We start from the raw sequence: 17,192 nt of genomic DNA, 5'->3' as shown, positions 1-17,192 counted from the left end.
TCAGAGATGGACATGGACATAGAATTTTTCTTTAGCTCATAGAAAAAAATTGCAACTTTTCTACTACATAAACTGCTTTCTGTGGTGGTTGGTGTAGGAAATGGAAGACCAGAAAAATGGAAATCACTTCAGATCCTGAGGACAATCACTGCAGCTAAAACTTTTCCTTTATCATTATTCAGCGCAATCATCATCCAATGGCAGGTGTTACATCTATGTATTCTTTGGAAAAACCAAGTCATATGTATCAATCCATGATTACAATTGACTTAAGAAAAATATTGAATGAGATACTAAAAGTAGTATTTATATGCTTAGCTGGCTGTGCAATCTGAACTAGAGACTTCTTACTCATTTTCTTTTTGTACCAAAAAAGTAACATCTCCCTCTCAATCATGCCTCTACCGGCCTTATCCAGAGCCAATTAACATACAGATTAGGGCTGTCAAGGGATTAAAAAAATTAATCGTGATTAATCGCGCTGCTAAACAATAATAGAATACCATTTATTTAAATATTTGTGGACGGTTTCTACATTTTCAAATATATTGATTTCAATTACAAAACAGAATACGAAGTGTACAGTGTTCACTTTATATTTATTTTTGATTACAAGTATTTGCACTGTAAAAAATAGTATTAGGTGTTTTTCAATTCACCTAATACAAGTACTGTAGTGCAATCTCTTTATCATGAAAGTTGGACTTACAAATGTAGAATTATGTACAAAAAAACCCTGCATTCAAAAATAAAACAATGTAAAACTTTAGCGCCTACAAGTCCAGTCAGTCCAACTTCTTGGTCAGCCAATCACTCAGACAAACAAGTTTGTTTACATGTGCAGAAGATAATGCTGCCCGCTTCTTGTTTACAATGTCACCTGAAAGTGAGCAAAGGTATTCCCATGGCACTGTTGTAGCTAGTGTTGCAAGATATTTACACGCCAGATGCACTAAAGATTCATATGTCCCTTCATGCTTCAACCACCATTCCAGGGGACATGCGTCCGTACTGATGACTGGTTCTGCTTGATAACCATCCAAAGCCGTGTAGACCGGCGCATATTCATTTTCATCATCGTGAGACAGATGCCATCAACAGAAGGTTGATTTTCTTTTTTGGTGGTTTGGGTTCTGTAATTTCCACATCAGAGTGTTGCTCTTTTAAGACTTCTGAAAGCATGCTCCACACCTCATCCCTCTCAGATTTTGGAAGGCACTTCAGATTCTTAAATCTTGGGTCGAGTGCTGTAGCTATCTTTAGAAATTTCACATGGGTAACTTTGCATTCTGTCAAATTTGCAGTGAAAGTGTTCTTAAAACGAACATGTGCTGGGTCATCATCTGAGACTGCTATAACATGAAATATATGGCAGAATGCAGGTAAAACAGAGCAGGAGACATACAATTCTCCCCCAAGGAGTTCAGTCACAAATTTAATTAATGCATTATTTTTTAACACGCGTCGTCAGCATGGAAGCATGTCCTCTGGAACAATGGCCGAAGTATAAAGAGGCATATGAATCTTTAGCACATCTGGCACATAAATATCTTGCGACACCAGCTACAATAGTGCCATGTGAATGCCTGCTCTCACTTTCAGGTGACATTGTAATTAAGAAGTGGGCAGCATTATCTCCCATAAATGTAAACAAACATTTCTCTTAGCGATTGGCTGAACAAGAAGTAGGACCAAGGGGACTTGAAGGCTCAAAATTTTTACATTGTTTTGTTTTTGAGTGCAGTTATGTAACAAAAAACCCGACAGTTGTAAGTTTCATTTTCATGATAAAGAGATTGCACTACAGTACTTGTATGCGGTGAATTGAAAAATACTATTTCATTGTTTATCATTTTTACAGTGCAACTATTTGTAATAAAAAAATATAAAAGTGAACACTCTACACTTCGTATTCTGTGTTGTAATTGAAATAGTAGAAAAACATCCAAAATATTTATAAATTGCAGTTGGTATTCTATTGTTTAACAGCGCAATTAATCACAATTAATTTTTTTTAATCGCAGTTAATTTTTTTGAGTTACTCGTGAGAGTTAACTGCGATTAATCGACAGCCCTGGTACAGATTCCTACTAACTTCACCAGGCTTTCAATTGGTTAGTTCTATTTGCAGGCCTTAGATTGATGGGAGGAGGAAGGAATGTTATAGACCATGATTCTGCAAGTTGTTCTGGCCTTCTGGCCCAATGAAGCTCCATGAAGGCACTAGTACGCTGCAGTCCCAATACTGCAACCTGTTCAACGCTCTTGCCCCAGGGATATTTACTTACACAAGTGAAACATTCCTGGATTACTTTCTTTTTACTGGAGTCATCCCAGAACATTGTCAGTCTTTCCATTTTAGAATTAATGTGTTTTATACAGAAGACAGAGACAGATGTATTTTATATCACTAGTTTTAATTTACTAATGATAAACCAGAATACAATACATGTTGGCTTGCGATACATACATTTCCTTGGCAGGATATTTGGCATTCTTTTAAGAAAAAATAAAAGCAGTTAATAAAATACTTTATGTATATATAAAATATTTTTAAAAATATAAATTTCATTTTCTCATCATCATAAGTTGTAACAATTCATGTATCACAAGTTTAGTCTATTACAAAGACTGTTCTGTAAAATACAGTACATTCATGAGTCACTTTTGGGATGAGTCAGTCGTTCAATGGTATAGAAGTCTTGCTATGCTAGTCCAGCATCTTTAGCCATACCATAGAAGACACCCCTTGATGCTATAAGGCTTGAAGGTGTATCAAATTCAGCTATTGTTCCTTTGTCTAGAACGAGAACCCTGTAAAAAACAAAAGCGGAAAACTGGTATTGCAGAAGCTTTCCTTATAAGGAACTCAATTCCTTCAACCATGAAATCAGGCATTTTTCCAAATCTTCTCTCTTTATGCTGAATCATTTTCACATGCTGCAACGCAACAGGCTACACATAACACCTCAGCATGAGTTTATGCCTAATTTACAAAAGTGCCAAACCACCCACAGCCTCCAAAAAAGTCAGTCAGTATCTCAGAAATTAAGGCCATTAATTCCATGGTTTTACCAGTCTCCCAGTAGTAATAATCCATTTAAAAAACCTTTAACATACAAAGAACATTATACCCATTGCTGGTCAAAACAGATCCATACAGGAACTGGAGATGCCTCAAAGGGGTTGTGAGACTTGTACAGTGGTAAGTTAACTAACACACGACCTGCTCCTAATTAAGCCAATGGAAGCAGAATCAGGCCCACCTATTCAGTTATACTGCTTGAGCTTTACTGTTCATAACCTGATTTGTAGGTCTAGAAGCGTGACAGTGAGAATTTCTGGTAATATTTGGATGATTCCTATGCATGCCTCAGTTTTCCTCTGTACTTAGCATTGTTATCCAGTGTCGGGTCACATAGCTGACTGGGGTGAAATGAATGGATCATTAAAGGACTGGCTGAAACTGACCCATATAAATGGAGAAGCTGGAAGACAATAGGGAATCCCAGTGGCTAAGATGTTCACACCTAGCAACCAAACATCAAGAGGAAAGAGGTTTCTCTCCACCTCTTAGGAAAGCAGAGCAAAGGCCCCAGATCAAGAACAAAGGGGAAAGAAATCAGCTGGCTGGGATAAGAGTCACATCTGCTCTTTTTTTTGACTGACAAAGAGCCAGAAGGTATTCCATGGCAACTTGGCTGGGTAGAACGCTGGTGGCCAGAGCAGACTGTGTCTTAACCGTTATTGCTCTATACTAACCTAAAGCACAAAGTAAGCAAAACTGTGTGTCAGTTGATTAATAAATCCTACTCTGTTTTGAAAAGGCTGTCTGGTGTCACTGCAAATACTTGCTGAGGTGCACTCTTGAGGCTGCATGGCCTACCCTTAAGGAGGAATGGGATCCCTTGGGCATCTGGCACGCTGAAGGGGTTTCTCAGAGGGACTGTTTAAAAGCTGGGGCATAGCACAGATCCTGTAGATTTGATCCAGGATCATACAAATTCACTGAGAGGCAAAGTGGGGCCCTTTCGACTGTTTCTTTTTCCTCCAATTATATGTAGGGTGACCATATTTCTTAAAGTAAAAACGGGACGGGGCTGGCCCACCCTGCCCCCACCCCCACCCTGCCCACGCAAGAGCTGCCCTCCCCGCACTGCCCATGGCTGGGGCTAACCTGCTGAGCGCCGTGCCAGGCAGCAGCCACCGCTCTCGGTTCTCCTGCTGGCTGAGAAGTGCTGCCTTCAGCTGACCCCTTGGCAGTAGCTCCCACTCTCCGCTCTGCCTTACAGCTGGGACAATGCGCAGTTTGGGTGAAAAAGCAGGGACAGAGCTGAAAAAGGGGACTGGCCAAAACGGGACATAAGGTTACCCTAATTATATGTTAATGTTGGAACATCATGTTCCACTCTGTATCATCCAACAGACAGCAATACAGAGTGCACCCTTCAACTTCATGCAAGCCTGCTTTTATTTTTAAGAGGAGGAAGAGAAGAAAAGTTGGAGATGGACTTACAGAGAAGGGAAATAGTATTGGAATTTCAGAGGTTTCCCCAACACTCAATACTCTTAACATTCCTATCTGCATGCAGGGTTACACTGTCAAGATAACTCTTCGGGAAAGATGGGCTGCACTTAATTTGAATTTTGGCATGTTGCAGAGCAGGAAACAAACTATACCACATAGTAAATTCAAGCTAAGGCTAACGCCTCTGCTGTGTGAAACAGTTCTGAGATAAGCCATCTGTTGATTCAGTTTGATATTGACTACTGAGTTTTTGATGAAATTACAAGTTTAGTTGATAGAGTGAATAGCAACTTTGATGATAATTTGCTTGATAAAGATAATAATGTTGATGTAATATAGTTACACTTCTGTAAGGTACTTGGTACCAAAAAACATTTTGATTAAACTTGAATGATACAAAAACCAACATGGCTAAAACATGACTGATAGGTCTCAAAACATAATTGCAAATGGGAAATCATCATTGAGCAGGTGTATTTCACTCGGGGTCCCACAGAAATCGGTTCTTGGCCCTACATTATTTAATATTTTTATTAATGATCTATGTGACGGGGTGCTAGCTAGGAAACCCTGAGACAGCCCTCTGTCACACCAGATCCAATCAGGAAAGGAGAATTGGAGCTGCCTGAGTAAGCCCAGGCCTAAGTGGCAAATAGGGAACAGCTGCCGGCCTCGTTAGCCAGGGGCTACATAAAAGCTGGCAGGAAGGAAGCCAAGGGAGAGGAAAGGGAGGAGCCAGAGAGTTAGAGGCCACTCTCGCCTGCTGGCTGCAGAAACGAGCAGTCCCTGAGGCTGTGAGCCTGATGCTGTCTGTAGCTACAAGGTGGTGGGAACTGGTACTGTAAATAAAGAGCACAGGTGATTGCATCAAAGCAGAGGTCTCTGGATGGTTTGTGGGTGCAGAAGTGGCAGAAGATAGAGGGGCCCACATGTGCCCTGTTACAATCTGGAAGAAGACATAAAATAATTACTGATCAAGTTTGCCAATGATACAAAGATTCAGGGAGTGGTAAATAATGAAGAGGACAGGTCACTGGTACAGAGCGATCTGGATAGCTTGGTAAGAGTTGCAAGCAAACAATGTGTGGCCAAATGTAAGGTCAACAAAGAATGTAGGATGGAGGACTTCATCATGGGAAGCAGAGTCTCGAAAAGGACTTAGAGATGATGGTGGATAATCAACTAGACATGCGCTCTCAGTGACACATTGTGGCTAAAAGAGCTAATGCAATCTTTGGCTGTATAAACAGGAATGTTCAGTAGGAGTAAGGAGGTTATATTCTCTCTGTATTTGTCACTGGTGCAAGCGTTAATGGAATACTGTGTCCAGTTATGGTATCCCATTTCAAGAAGGATGTTGAAAAACTGGAGAGGGTTCAGAGAAGAACCATGAGAATGATTAAAGGATCAGAAAACCTATCTTATAGCTAGACACTCAAGGAGCTCAATCTATCTAGCTTACCAAAGAGAAGTGATTTGATCACAGTCTACAAGTACCTACATGGGGAATAGTAATTTGATAATAGAGGGCTCTTCACTTTAGCAGAGAAAGGTATAACATAATCCAATAGCTGGAAGCTGAAGCTAGACAAGTTCAGAATAGAAATAAGATACAATTTTTTAACAGTAAGAGTAATTAACCCCGCACTGGAACAACTTACCAAGGGTTGTGGATTCTCCATCACTTGAATTTTTTAAATCAAAATTGAATGTTTTTCTAAAAGATCTGCTCTAGGTCAACCACAGCTATTGGATTTGAAGCAGGAATTAATTCTGGGAAGTCCTATGTCCTGTGTTATACAAGGTCAGACTAGATGATCACAATGGTCCCTTCTGGCCTTCAAATCACTAATCTCTCTACAAATTCCAAGGGAAAGCCGGTATTGGTGTTCAGAAATATGTATTCTTGATACACGTCAGAAGACTTTATGACTTTCTTAAGGGAGTTCAAAGAGGCATTGATTAAAAGCTCTCTCTTAGATTTGTCAAAAATTTCTGAAGGGTAATCAGAAAAGTAACAAAAAATATTTTTTTTTTTCAGAATTATGATGTTCATTCCATATATTTACCATTAATCGCTTTGCTTTTAAGTTACCTTGTATAATCCATTATTGTGTTCAGCCGATGTGCTATTGTCAGTACAGTGCAATCTTCAAACTGAGTTCTTATTGTCATCTGAATGAGATCATCTGTCTCGAGGTCGATAGCTGCAGTGGCTTCATCCAGGACTAGGATTCTTGTTTTGCGAAGGAGGGCTCTTGCCAAACAGACAAGCTGCCTTTGACCGACACTGAAAGCAAAGACACAAGGTTTTTCACAGACAGGCTCTTTAATATGCATGTTAGAGCTGGTTGCTGACAGGATAAAGTTATTAGACAAATAACATATTTGTCCAATATTATTCAACTACCTGTAGAGCTAATACAAAAAGTGAAAAATAAAAGAGAAAATTCATCAGATAAATTATTTGATGAATAAACAGCATTATTCAACCAGCTCTAAAACACGTTTACTTACCAAATACCATACTACAAATAGTAATGAGCATCATTTCTGTCATGGCTCTGAATGACTATAGCTAGCAAAGGCTTGTTATGCAAAGGGCCTAGCGTGGATTTGAAGAAGCGGACGTTTCATCATATTGTAGTTGCTATTCTATTGTACATCTCCAGAGGCACTTTCATCAAGTCCAGCATTAGCAAAATAGCAGACTGGCAAAATTAGAAGAACGTTTTAGAGTTGTGAGGGGTTTTTTTTACAGTGAATTGAGTCCTTATAAAAGGAGCTAGGTTGGCATCTCTTACTTACACAGGAAACAGGTATAGTAAGGGCAGCACAACCTTCCCCCACATGCCTCACCAGTGGGTCTCAACCTTATCCCGGAGACAATACCTTTGGGGTATATAAGGGAGTGGAGTCTTCACCATCCATTTAGTTATTGGCGGCAACAGTTCAACATCATGAGTCAATGTTTTATCTTCGCAGGTCGTATTTGTACATTACTGAGTTCTCTTTTGTACATTTTAATTGAACAGAGCCCTTGACGATAAGGCCCTGACTTAGAAAAGCATCCCTGTTCAGCACATTCTGAGTGAGGGGCTCAGTAGAGCCTGGAGCAGAGAATTGATATTCCTTATGACACCAAAACCCCAATGGTGTCTCAGGACATTCATTACCTGAGATTTTCTCCCCCTTCTGAGCATTCGTACTCCAGCGTATTGGGCTTACTGCTGACAAACCTCTTCAAGTGCGACAACTCAAGAGCTTTCCATATTTCATCCTCGGAATATTTATTAAATGGATCCAAATTCATTTTCAGCGTTCCAGAAAAAAGAACAGGGTCCTGTATAAATAACCCACTTTCTTTAGACAAGAACTTTAAATGTTTTACATACACAAGTGATAACATTTCAATGATCTACTTTAGGATATCCCAGTTCATTAGCAGCGACATTGTGGTAGCACCTACAGGCCTCCATCTAGGATCAGGGCCCTTTTATGCTAGACCTGGAACAAACAACAAATTCCTACCCCAAAGGTCTTACAATTATCATATGATGAGAGACAATAGGTGGATAAAACTAATGGAGAGATGACAAGGTAGCAGTGAAGAAGTTATGATTAGTATAAGCAGCCGTGGTCTTAGGACACTAAAACCTGATCCAAACCCATTGAAATCAATGGCTGTATTGTCACTGATTTCAGTAGGCCCTGGACCACATCCCAAAGGCCTAGCAAGCTTCAGTTTGAGCTCTAAGAACATTTTAAATATAATCTGTTATGGATTTGGCCACAATAAGCCAAACATCAAAATAAGCATCAACATTTGTGCTCTCATAGCAAAGGTATGTTAGTTTATTATTATCCTATCTGTGTGCCACAGAAACACTAAATTACATTGAAATACAAGGTCCCAGCTTAGCAACAATATCTTATAAATAGAGCAGGGTGAATTTTTTTCAGCTAACAGTTTATTTGCCAAAAAATGCCGTTTTGGGATGTTCAGAACTGTTCATGAATTTGGGTGGAAGCTGGCAAATAGTTTCAGCTGGAAAAAAGGTTCTTTAAAAAAAAAAGTCTAAATGTTTCATTTTGACATTTTAGAAATAAAATGTTCTGATATTTTGTTTTGAAATGTTTTGTTATGAAATTTAGCTACATTTAACTAAAAACAACGCCCCCCACCTCCCAAAAAATTAAAAGGGTAAAAAACACCCAAAGATGAAGCAAAATGTTTAGTTTTTGGTCAAGTGAAACATTTTGTGTAACCGGAATTTTTTTTATTTGGTTTTGTTTTTCCTTTCAGTGAGAAAAGCCTCCCTCCCACCCCCACCCCCCAAAAAAACGGTCACGTTGGATGGACCCGAAACAGGAGATTTTGGGGGGTGTATGTGGATTTTTCAGGTTGGCAACTGAACTGAACTGAAAATATCAATTATTTGCTCACCTCTAAATTGTAAGCTCTTTGGGGCAGGAACTGACATTTATTGTATATTTGTACAGTGTCTTGTGCAACGGGGCCCTGACCTGGTTGTGGCCTTTAGAGGTTACCACAATATGAATGTTAAATAATGATGATCATATTTTCATGCTCACTAACACTCACCTTAGAAAAGGATATTGACTTTCAAAGGCTAAGGCAGGGGTCAGCAACCTTTCAGAAGTGGTGTGCCGAGTCTTCATTTATGCACTCTAATTTAAGGGTTTGCGTGCCAGTAATACATTGTAATGTTTTTAGAAGGTCTCTTTCTATAAGTCTATAATATATAACTAAACTATTGTTGTATGTAAAGTAAATAAGGTTTTTAAAATGTTTAAGAAGCTTCATTTAAAATTAAATTAAAATGCAGAGCACCCCAGATCGGTGGCCAGGACCCAGGCAGTGTTAGTGCCACTGAAAATCAGCTCGTGTGCTGCCTTCGGCACGCGTGCCATAGGTTACCTACCCCTGGGCTATAGCATGGCTCCATAGGCCTGATGAGGATTCCTTGAATTCCAGAACAATATTCATTTCCTAACAACAAAGCATAGCACCCATTCCACATGGGTAAGTTTATTCATGGGAGCTGTGCTATTAAGTGAGTCCAATAGGACTTCTCTTCTGAGTCAAGAAACTCATGCAAGAAAGTGTTTGGAGGGTGAGGCACACACATGGAATTGATATTTCTGACACTTAAAGACTTTAGGACATGCCTTTGCAAGTACGACATTTTTCCCTGCTATATTATAATCTGTAAAAATCCAATAAAACATTTAAACTATACAAAAAATAAGTCACCCCCAATAATTACATAGTGTTAATATAATGTGTAAACTTTAAAACAATGTAACTATTAGAAGGGTCAAATTAAATGAGACATAATTAGGGCTACTAACTTATCCTTCCTCTGTTCTTTCTGCTGAGCTTATGAACCCCAATCATGGGGTGAGGTTAGAACTAATTGCCTTGTTTACTTTTGCGAAATCCAATAGCGAACAGTTATCTACACTATGGTCCTCTTTCACAGCTGGATTAAATCCTTTACCTTGACTTTCAATTTACATCTGAAGCATCCTCAACTGGGAGTGTTATAAAACAGAGTCATGTAAAAACAACTTGGTTCTACCGTAGATGTGTACACATATGTAAATATCAATTACTGATTTTGTGGATACATTACATGGTAATTTGCTGTTTGCTAAGTTACTAGAATTAAGACCCTTTACTATGAGACACACAGAGAGGCACTGACTTACCTGAGGAATAATTGTTATCTTGGATCGTAGGTCGTGAAGACCAATCTCTGAAATTCTCACACCATCTATTTTAATTTCTCCCTTTACAGCTTCCAAAATCCTAAAGAGGCAGAGAGTCATGGAGGACTTCCCAGCTCCAGTTCTTCCAACAATTCCAATCTAAAACACACATTGGAGAATTAGGAACAAAGCACATTTATAAATGGGGTATTAGCTTTACTGAAGGAGCAATTATACAAGATCTGATGTTAAGAAGGGAGACTAGAACCTTACTGTGATCTTCCTCACTCCCTAATGGTCCTTCTGTCAATTGTGTCTCAAATTATTCCCAGAATTTGAGCAATATCAACTATAAATAGGTACATAATGTATGAATTTGATGATGTGATTATGCAAAATACATAGTCTCACATCTAGAAGGTGGCTCTCATTCTGGATGCGTAGCTCTAGGGCTATTCTCCCTCTTTTTAACCATAGCTTCCTAACTGGGGGAATCTCCCAGGAGAAACAAAATAGGCTCGTTGGGGAACGTCATGCAAGGCCCAGCACTTTCAAATATATTGAGAAGGAGCAAAGCCCACAAGATAAAGCCTTTGCTGGATGCTTGGGTAAGAAGAAGGGAGGCATTTGGGCCAACAGGAACACCTCCACCCACGCCAAGATTTGTCAGACACAGGAACTGACTGGAATCTCTCTTTATTTAGGAATGGACTATCCCTCATTCATTCACACACACTGTATCTCAGCAGAGACAGTGGTTGTAGCAACTTCTCAGGATGTTTCTAAGGCATTGTGAACGCATCAGGCCAGATTATCAGTTGGTGTAAATGGACATAGACCTCAATGGAGCTGTACCCATTTAGCCAACTGAGGATCCAGCCCATCCACTTTTGTTATTGCAAATCCCATGTGTAACATCAGCAACAGAGTCACATATGATAAACGGCTGTACTATACCTTTTCTCCACCTTTCACTCTGAGGCTGAGGCCTTTCAGCACCAGATCCATGCCTTTCCTATATCTTACTGAGTAATCAACAAACTCCACCTCCCCCTGTGTTGGCCAGTCTTCCGGTGGCCTCTTGTCTTCAATTATCCAGGGAGCCTAAAGGAGAACAGTAGCTAGAAATTATTCCCTTAAGGTTTTAAAAGCTGCAGGCTGTGATTTAAAACATTAAACTTTTAGGGTTACTAAAAATCTCACCAGGAGACTAATTCACTTCTGTCTGCTTATTATTTGATATGGTGGAATAATAAGCCAGAAAAACAGATTCCTTCACTTGCATCCAGACTGGTTCTTATAGTTGATGACTGCAGAAATATCTCAACATATAGGACCAGATCCTCAGCTGGTGTAAGTCAGTGTAAATCCACTGACTTCAGAGCTGTGCCATTTTACCCAAGATGAGGATCTGGTCCATAATGCACTCTTGTGTATCTTGTATCAGAGGGGTAGCCGTGTTAGTCTGAATCTGTAAAAAGCAACAGAGGGTCCTGTGGCACCTTTGAGACTAACAGAAGTATTGGGAGCATAAGCTTTCTTGGGTAAGAACCTCACTTCTTCAGATGCAAGAGAAGTGCATCTGAAGAAGTGAGGTTCTGAAGATGCATCTGAAGAAGTGAGGTTCTTACCCACGAAAGCTTATGCTCCCAATACTTCTGTTAGTCTCAAAGGTGCCACAGGACCCTCTGTTGCTCTTGTGTATCTTGTCTGGCTTCCTCCTCTCTGCTACCATATCAAGTTCAAGCACCTCACCTTCAAGCCCTTCTCTCATCCTGTACACCCTAATCCTTACATTCCTCTGAATTACAACTAATCAAGTCCAAAACGTTCACAGAGCAGCCTATTTCCAGGCATAACTGTCTATCTACCAAGCTGCACAACTGTGTTTATGGCAGTGTGTGTTGAGAAAAGCTGGGAAGCAATCTCATAATGCTTCAGCTGCAAGCATCGGGGGCAGAGGACTGAGGTGTGCTTCTGAACAAAAACATGGGAGACAGGAGAACTGGCTAAGGTGATTAAGAGGTCCTTTCCAACCCTGATATTCTATGATTCTATATGTAGACACGGACTGTGGGCCAAGTTTTCTGTTGATGAAAAATGTTCCACTGACTTCCGTGGAATTTCTCCCACTTACAACTGCAGAGAATTTGGGCTCATGTTTAGCATCAACTATGTTACAACCTGTTAACAAAGACAGTAAAACTGAGTAGTACAGACAAACCCAAACTAGTGTCTAGAACATCATATTTGTCTAGGTTACGCTGTCAGGTCCTCAGAGCAGGGTCCTCCTCTGTCTAAGTGTTGAAAGAAACAAATGGAAATTATGGATTTCTGAGAATAAACATGTTGATTGCGAACAGTTCAGGAGCTGACCTCAGTCTCAGTTTCTGAATACTCTTTCACCCTCTCGACAGCCACAATGTTGGATTCTAGGTCCGAAGTCATCCGCACCATCCAATTCAGAGACATTGTCACCTGGACAATATAAAGAGTAAAATATTACCCCTTGGAGAATAGCAAAGTATACTTTATAAAATGCTGTTTCTAATATTTCTCTTTGTTATATATTGTTTCTACAGCTACATCTTGAACTACAATATACATAATTAGCTTTGTGTTAAGAATAATAAAGACCACAGGGCAAGAAGTTTACAGAGAGGAATTATGGGACTTGGAATTTCCACCTCTGCCATAGCCTTGCTCTGTAATCTTGGTTAAATCATTTCTTATGGTGGAATCCACAAAGTTACTTTAGTTCCCAACTTCTATTTAGGCTCCTAATTTCAACTGAAATCAATAGAATTTAGGAGGCTAAACAGAAGTTAGAAGCCTCAGTTGCTTTGTAGATTCCACCCTTAGTCTCTCTGTCCCTCAGATCCCTATCCGTAACATGGGAATACTACTTCATTTCTCCCTCCTATTGTCTGTCTACGTATTTAAACTGCAAGCTTCTGGGGGTAAGGACTGGCCTTTACTGTGCATATGTATAATGCCTAGCACAACGGGGCCCTGACCTTAACTGGGAGCTCTAAGTGGTATCATAATGCAAGTAGTAATTACAGAGCAGTATACTGATCTTGGACAGTCTTCCACTGGAAGTGACCAGGATGGACTGTGTTATCAAGCAGTAGGGTCAAATCTACAGATCACCATTTTGCTTTGACTTTGCTAGTTAAATCTGCAGCATTTTGAGGAGCCTTGTATGCGAACGTCTAACCTACTGCAATTGTTATGAGGCAATCGGAATGGAGACGTCTTGTAAACTACAATTATCGGCAGGTTCTTGAAGGCCTTTCCCTGACAGTCTTAGCATCTGGATTGTCCCTTTTTAAAGAAAAAAAGTTTTGGTCTAATTTTTTTAGAAATCTTTGACTGATCCCCAGAGGATGGAAACCAACATGCAGCACTGCCCAGAGAGGATTTCTGCTACGTAGTCAGTGGTGGGGCACATCCCATATATCCCTGAACAGTGGCAAGTTTGGAATTTGCTGTATCTTGGTGATCAGATTGTTGGCTGCATTCTGACATTGTATATTAGGTGGAGGAATATTGACTAGGACTATGTAACTGGTAACGAGTTTTGTTGGCTTCAATATGGTTCTGATAACTGTTATGATATGATTAAGCTGCATGTCCACTAGGCTACCATGGGCTGAGTTTATTCAAACTGGGACACAGTATTTTCAAACTGAATAGCAGAGAACAAGTCCCAAATTATGCAGTCTTTGCCTACTGACTTCCCAGGAGAACCCCAGAAGTTTGTTCAAGAGACAGTTTCTGCTCTTGATCTTTTTTTAAATGACATTTGTGAGGTGGTATTTGTAGGTCAGTGGATGACCTAGGGTGACCCTACGTATAGTGGCTTTAGATTGATGTTAAGCTCAAGTTGGCTTGGAGCATGGTGTACATGAAAACATGTTGATACGGTCTTTGATGTACTTGGTTTCAGTCTCCATTTCTTGCAATAGTCACCTATGGCAGTCACATCACTGTTCAGGTTCTCTTCAAACTTTTGGAAGTCATGGACCCTTGAGGCCAAGCAGATACAGTCAGTGTCCTTGAGCTGCCTAGAGATGGTGGTCACCGGTGAATACATTAAATACAGTTGGTGCCAGTACTAAGCTTGGCAGGAGTTCGTTTTTCTGGAATCTCCAGATGCTGGTTTTGTGGCCCAGAGCCAGCTAAAAATGTCTGCCTCAGAGCCATCTGCTCAGTTGCCATGACAACTCATCTAGGAAGAACTCCTGACATCTTATACAGCAGACCAATGTGCCAGATGGTGTCATAAGCTGCTGTAAGATCAAAAAAGACAGCTCCAGTTTTCTTCTTTTCTTGAAAAGTGTGACGCGGATGAAGATGGACAACCAGTGCTGACTTATTTTCCCAAGATGTTGTAGTAGTTCTGGTGATATCACTGTCAAAGCTGCAGACTTTTCCTATTTTAATTGATTTCAGTGCTTTTCTATTTCTTCCCTCGAGAATGGCTGGAAGTTTTCATCTTGGGTTTGAGCTGTGGAGATTGCCTGTATTGATGCCACTCTTTTTTGATTTACACTTTGAATATTTTGTCTTTGGCCTGTTTTAGTGATGTTGGTCAGGTGTATGGCAACACTATTTGGAGAGACCTTCTACTGCCATGTATCTGGTGAGTTTTATGCCTGCTCCTCCTCTACCATCACTCCAGCATCCTTCCATCTATGACGGAAACTTTAATAACCACCATACCAGATGGACTTACAGAGAATCTCATCAAAATGAAATAGACCTTGCAAATTGGGCCTCCCACAACAAATTACACCTTCTTCATGGCCTTAAGCAACCAGCAACTTTTCACTCTGCCTGCTGGAACCAGGGCTACTCCCCGGATCTCAGTTGGGTCACTTCTGCTGGGACTGCCCTCTAACAGCCACCTGCAGGGTCCTTGAAATTTCATCCACAGCCAGCATTCTCATCCAAATAAGGATTACCGTACCTATAGTGATCACTTGCCCAAGGCTACAGTGAAACTACAGAAAGGCAGACAGGGACACCATGTCTGGACAAGGAATGTGCAGGTCTCCTTAAACAGTACCAAAAAGAAAATCCAGTGATCCAGAAATAGCCCATCCCCTGAAGAGCCTGAATGTAGCCTGAAGAGCATGCTGGGAAAATGCAGTCTCAGAAACAGGCATGTAAAGTTTTAGCAGGAGAGCCTGGATACTCATTAGGAAGTTCGGGAAGTACAGTATATCCTGCCTACCTAAACTCCCTATGGACCTTCATCTGAATAAGATAATTTTCTTCCCTTCCTGTCTTAAACCATTGTGCAATGTTCCTGTGGGCTATTAAAGAACAACTGTAGTCCATCTTAAAGGTGACCACATTTCACTGGTGGGGGAAGCAAGTCCTATATACTGTATGCATTTGTGTAGCATTTGGGCACGTTTTAAGTACTGTATATGTGTATGTAAGGTATTACTATTATAACCCTGAACAGCACTACTTACCTATTAATTCTGTCTTTTCTGAGTGCTTATGAAACGTCGGTCATATAACAGTGCCCTGTATGAGTTAATATTCTGCAACATCCCGCAACAAAATTATACACACCTGTAATGCGTAGGATACCGACAGTCCTACCAGGCCAGCATTCAAGCTATTTTTACCTAACACAGCAAAGAGGGCAGCAAACAGGACAACAAAGTTTCCTATTAATTCAATTCGAACACCTAGCCACCTGTTAAATAAGCAAACACAGGGGTAAATGATCACTTGAAGGATTACGGAAAGATATTCTTGCTTCAGCAAGAATGACGTATAAAATTTTGTGCTGGTTTTACCTGTTGGAAACAATGCTAGGAAAATAACTTTTCTGATTTTCATCCACTTTCATGTCACTCAGGCATACAAAGGAATTTTCTCTCCCGTAGGCTCGGATGACACTGGCCCCTGTGATTGTTTCCGAAAAATGGGAATATATGGGGGATCTGCTAACAGATTCCAGGCGCTTTAACTGGCGAGAGGTAGCCACATAGAACCGCTGCCATCATTAAACACAAACACACAAAAGAAATATTAGTAATTTATGCGAACAAAGAAAATATCTGAAACAGTCCAGACATTAACGCTAACAGTAAAGAACAATAGTGATTAACCACGGCTACTTAAATGATAGTGACAAGACCACACTCTGAGGGTTTTCCATTGGCTTCAGTAGCCTTTGGATCGGGCCCTATTTGCCTCCACATGTAATCAAGGAAAATGGCATCTCACTGCCAAAAAGTTGTGAACCTACCAAAAGATTCAGAATTGTACCCACAGATACAGCATACACAATGACAATGCAGGCCTGCCCCAGAGCCCACCGAGCGTGACTTTTTGCATGACTTAGAGGCCCTGCATGTAGGAGTCAGAAGGGAATTCAGTCTCCATGGCTCATTCATACATCCTAAGGCTAGAAGGGACCATTGTGACCATCTAGCCTGACCTTCTGTATAACACAGGCCAGAGAATTTCACCCCGTTACCCCTGTAAAGAAGCCCAATCATTTGTATGCAGTATTGCTGTAGCCATGTTGGTCCGAGGATATTAGAGACAAGGTGGTGAGGTAATATTTGGTATTGGACCAGCTTCTGTGGCTGAAAGAGAGAAGCTTTCAAGCTTACCCAGAGCTCTTCTTCAATCATTTATGTTAGACTAAATCACATCTTTCAGAAATACATCCAGTCCTGATCTGAAGACATCAAAAGAACAAAACCCAACACCTGCCTCGACAGTTCATTGCAGTGATTAATCACTCACACCATTAAAAATTTGTGCCTTATTTCTAACTTGAATTTGTCTTGTTTCAAATTCCAGCCATTGGTTCTTCTTATGCCTTTTTCCACTAGATTAGCCCTTTAATGCCTGGTATTTTCTCCCCATGAAGGTACTTATAACACCATAA

General features: G+C 40.3%; 1 protein-coding gene across 18 annotated transcripts in view; it reads right to left on the bottom strand.

The window, feature by feature from the left end:
* Window positions 1–2,398: 2,398 nt before the first annotated feature.
* LOC117887252 (canalicular multispecific organic anion transporter 2-like) overlaps window positions 2,399–17,192 on the bottom strand; it is a 255,099-nt gene continuing 240,305 nt past the window's right edge. For all 18 annotated transcript variants that reach the window (XM_034789622.1, XM_034789620.1, XM_034789629.1 and 15 more), the window contains 8 exons: window positions 16,087–16,286; window positions 15,857–15,983; window positions 12,641–12,742; window positions 11,222–11,368; window positions 10,265–10,423; window positions 7,705–7,871; window positions 6,624–6,818; window positions 2,399–2,814 (listed from right to left, as the gene is read on the bottom strand). In XM_034789622.1, coding sequence (XP_034645513.1) covers window positions 2,706–2,814; window positions 6,624–6,818; window positions 7,705–7,871; window positions 10,265–10,423; window positions 11,222–11,368; window positions 12,641–12,742; window positions 15,857–15,983; window positions 16,087–16,286 — 1,206 coding nt within the window. In that variant the 3' untranslated portion in view covers window positions 2,399–2,705. The remainder of the gene's footprint in view (window positions 2,815–6,623; window positions 6,819–7,704; window positions 7,872–10,264; window positions 10,424–11,221; window positions 11,369–12,640; window positions 12,743–15,856; window positions 15,984–16,086; window positions 16,287–17,192) is intronic.

Source organism: Trachemys scripta, chromosome 14 (assembly GCF_013100865.1).
Source record: "Trachemys scripta elegans isolate TJP31775 chromosome 14, CAS_Tse_1.0, whole genome shotgun sequence".
Classification (NCBI taxonomy): Eukaryota; Metazoa; Chordata; order Testudines; family Emydidae; genus Trachemys; species Trachemys scripta.
Note: the sequence above shows the minus strand (reverse complement) of the source record. Positions and strands in the feature narration are given on the sequence as shown.